The sequence below is a fragment of the Scyliorhinus canicula genome, chromosome 8 (assembly GCF_902713615.1).
Source record: "Scyliorhinus canicula chromosome 8, sScyCan1.1, whole genome shotgun sequence".
Lineage (NCBI taxonomy): Eukaryota > Metazoa > Chordata > Chondrichthyes > Carcharhiniformes > Scyliorhinidae > Scyliorhinus > Scyliorhinus canicula.
Window position 1 is genome coordinate 104,461,500 of NC_052153.1, and position 2,592 is coordinate 104,464,091.

Genomic DNA, 2,592 nt, shown 5'->3' on the forward strand with positions numbered 1-2,592 from the left:
AGAACCCCACAGTTTTTACAAACCGGTTTGACAATGGTAGGTGATCCGCATATTTCGTTTGTATGCACGTACAGGTGGCACCGGTGTCTATCATCATGGGGACCTCGATCCCGCCTACTCTAGCATTAACTATAGGTTCCTGCTCTGCGGTTTCTGTTATTTGTACGTACTGTCCTACCATTTCGGGGTTCTCTGGGCCTCTCTATGCGAAACTCTGATGGTTCCCCGGCCCTTGAAACATCGGGACGCTGTTCGGCGACCCTTGGATCAGCTGTTGGCCTGCCTGTTGCTGGTTTTCTTCCTGTCTGGTGGAATTCCGCGGGCAATTCCTTTTTATGTGACCTGTCTCCCCGCACCCCCAGCACACACCTGGAGGGCCAGGCAGTGGTCCCTGTCTCGGAGTTTGATAATTAACCTGTCCCTGTCCTCTCTGATTCTGAAAGGGTGGCCTACCACCTCCCTGTCCCTTCCCATTTTTATTCCAGTCAGTTTGATTTTGTAGGGCGTATCGGTTTTGATAATTTAGGCTGTGGGCTTCTGGGTTTATGGGCAGTGGGAAGGCAGAAATGTTATAGGTTACGATGGGCTGGCCTCCATCTCCGCTTCCCCCTATTGTTAGTGCAGGTATTTCCCCTGGCTTCTGTTCCACCATCATCGGTGCTATTTTTCTGGGTGTGAGATCTTCTTTTGCCTTTAGCTTATCTTTGTTTTTGATCTCCTCCAATTGTGCCTGAAGGAGTTTACGTTGTATCTCCTTCAGCTGTTTGTCTGCATTCTTTTCATCTTTGCGATGTCTTTCTACTGCATGGGCAACATAATCCACAAACTCCCGGTAACTTTTTGAGTCCAAGCCCACTACATCCTCCAGTTTTGTTTTAGCTGAGACTGGCAGGCCCTCTAGAATTGCAGCCTGGAACATGGAGTTGGTCAGCGGGTCTGTTAGAATGTCCCTCTCCGTGTCCCTTTTCCACCTTTTTAATTGATTTTCCACATACACAGCTGCATTCTCCTCCTCTCCCAGTGGCTCTCCCCTTAGGGTTTTTACATCCATTCGATTGGGGTACATATTCCTTAGTGCCTGCCATATGTCTTGTCGGTACGGGTCCATTAGTGTCCCGTCTACGTTTGGGTCATGAGCTGCGGTCTGGATGCCGGCACGTCTCATTACTTCTGCCATTTGGTCCATTCCTAGCACTTTTGTCAGGAGAGCTTTGATGTCACCCAGTGCCATCCTTTTTCCCACCATTCCTGCTTCCAACTGTCCAATCCACCTTCCAGCCCCATCCAAAATATTGGGTAATTCATTAATTAGATTAGGCAAATCCTGACCTGACCAAGGGATATACTGTGCTCTGCCACCTTTCAGAATCACCGGGAACACCTTTTTCTTTCTTTTTTTCCACCTCTGGAAACTTTACAGTTTGGTGTCTTACCCGCGTCGATTTTCTTTGTTCTCCTAACACTGATTGTCCCCCTTCGCTGTCACTACTTTCTCCTGTCTCTCCTTCCGTCTCTTCCTCGACTCTTACTGGGTGCTTCCACGTCCATACATCCCCCTTTTCTCGTCTTTCTGCCTCTTTGCGCCTTTTCCCACATGTTTCCTCTATGCTTCTTCTTCTTTCTCTTTCCTTTCTGCTGGCTTTGACCCTCTTTCCTTCTATTTTTCCCTGTGACGCCTCACTTTCACCCTCGCAAGGATCAGGACTTGTTTTTCCCTCATCTTTTCTTCTATCATTCTTTCCCTCCTCTTCTCGTTCCTTTTCCTTTTCCATTCCCTTTTTTGCCCATTCCAAAAGGTCTATTACATTTACTTCGTCCTGCAACTGCTTTCTCCTTCGGCTTAACTCATCCAACTCCTCTTCTGTTTTCCTCGTCTCTTCCTCTACACCTTGTTTCTTTTCTAGCTCCCTTTGTTCCCAATCCTCCGTCGTCATCTGTTTTGTATCAAATGCTCCCTCAAAATTCATCGTGCCTGATATAACTGGGTACAGTCCCGTGGAACCCTGTTCCTCTGAGTATGGGGGCGGGGCTACATTTGGATCTTCTAATTTTGCTTTTTCCTGAAGTTGCACTGGCATTTGCATCCATATTTCCCTCCATGCCCTTCTCCTTTCTTTCCCTTCCTTTTCAAACAATGCCAGTATCTCTAGTTCCTTTTCTCGCTTCTCCTTTCTTTTCTTAGATTTATCTTTTATTTTGTAGTTCTTTATCATTCCCTTCTGGTCCTCACATCTCTCTACGCACCATGTGCCTTCCTCCGGCCACGGTGTATTAGTTTTACTTGTTCTTTTGGCCCATTTTTTAGAAACGTGTTCTATGTCTCCCCTGAGGGCTGGGAATTTATCCCCTAATGTTTCCACTGGTGTTTTAATTTGGTGTGCCATTACTTGTCTTTTCGGATTACTGTCACAATTTTTATCACTTAATCCGTCAGAGTTAGGTGTCACAGTGATTATTACTTGCTGTGTCGTTTTTCCGTGTTCAGTCCCCTGTTTACCTTTCTCTTGGGTGTCCCTTGACAATATCTGTAATTCTAACCGGGGTCTCGATATCCACTTCCCCGTAGTCCCCTGTCCCGACTCTATCTTCCTT

General features: G+C 46.7%; 1 protein-coding gene across 1 annotated transcript; it reads right to left on the minus strand.

Moving 5' to 3' along the window:
• Window positions 1-543: 543 nt before the first annotated feature.
• On the minus strand, window positions 544-2,267 carry LOC119970429 (DNA ligase 1-like). Its single transcript, XM_038805033.1, has 2 exons — window positions 1,557-2,267; window positions 544-609 (listed from the first exon to the last, which is right to left on the minus strand). Exons 1-2 carry the CDS (start codon window positions 2,211-2,213, stop codon window positions 577-579), a joined length of 690 nt encoding a protein of 229 aa, XP_038660961.1. The 5' UTR covers window positions 2,214-2,267; the 3' UTR covers window positions 544-576.
• Between the last annotated feature and the right edge of the window lie 325 nt (window positions 2,268-2,592).

Excerpts from the sequence above, each read along its gene's own strand:
- LOC119970429 (XM_038805033.1), bottom strand. The coding sequence starts at position 2,213 with ATGATAAAGAACTACAAAATAAAAGATAAATCTAAGAAAAGAAAGGAG. Across the intron at positions 610-1,556 it reads AGGCAGAAAGACGAGAAAAG|GGGGAAGCGGAGATGGAGGC; the intron begins GGGGATGTATGG and ends CACTAACAATAG.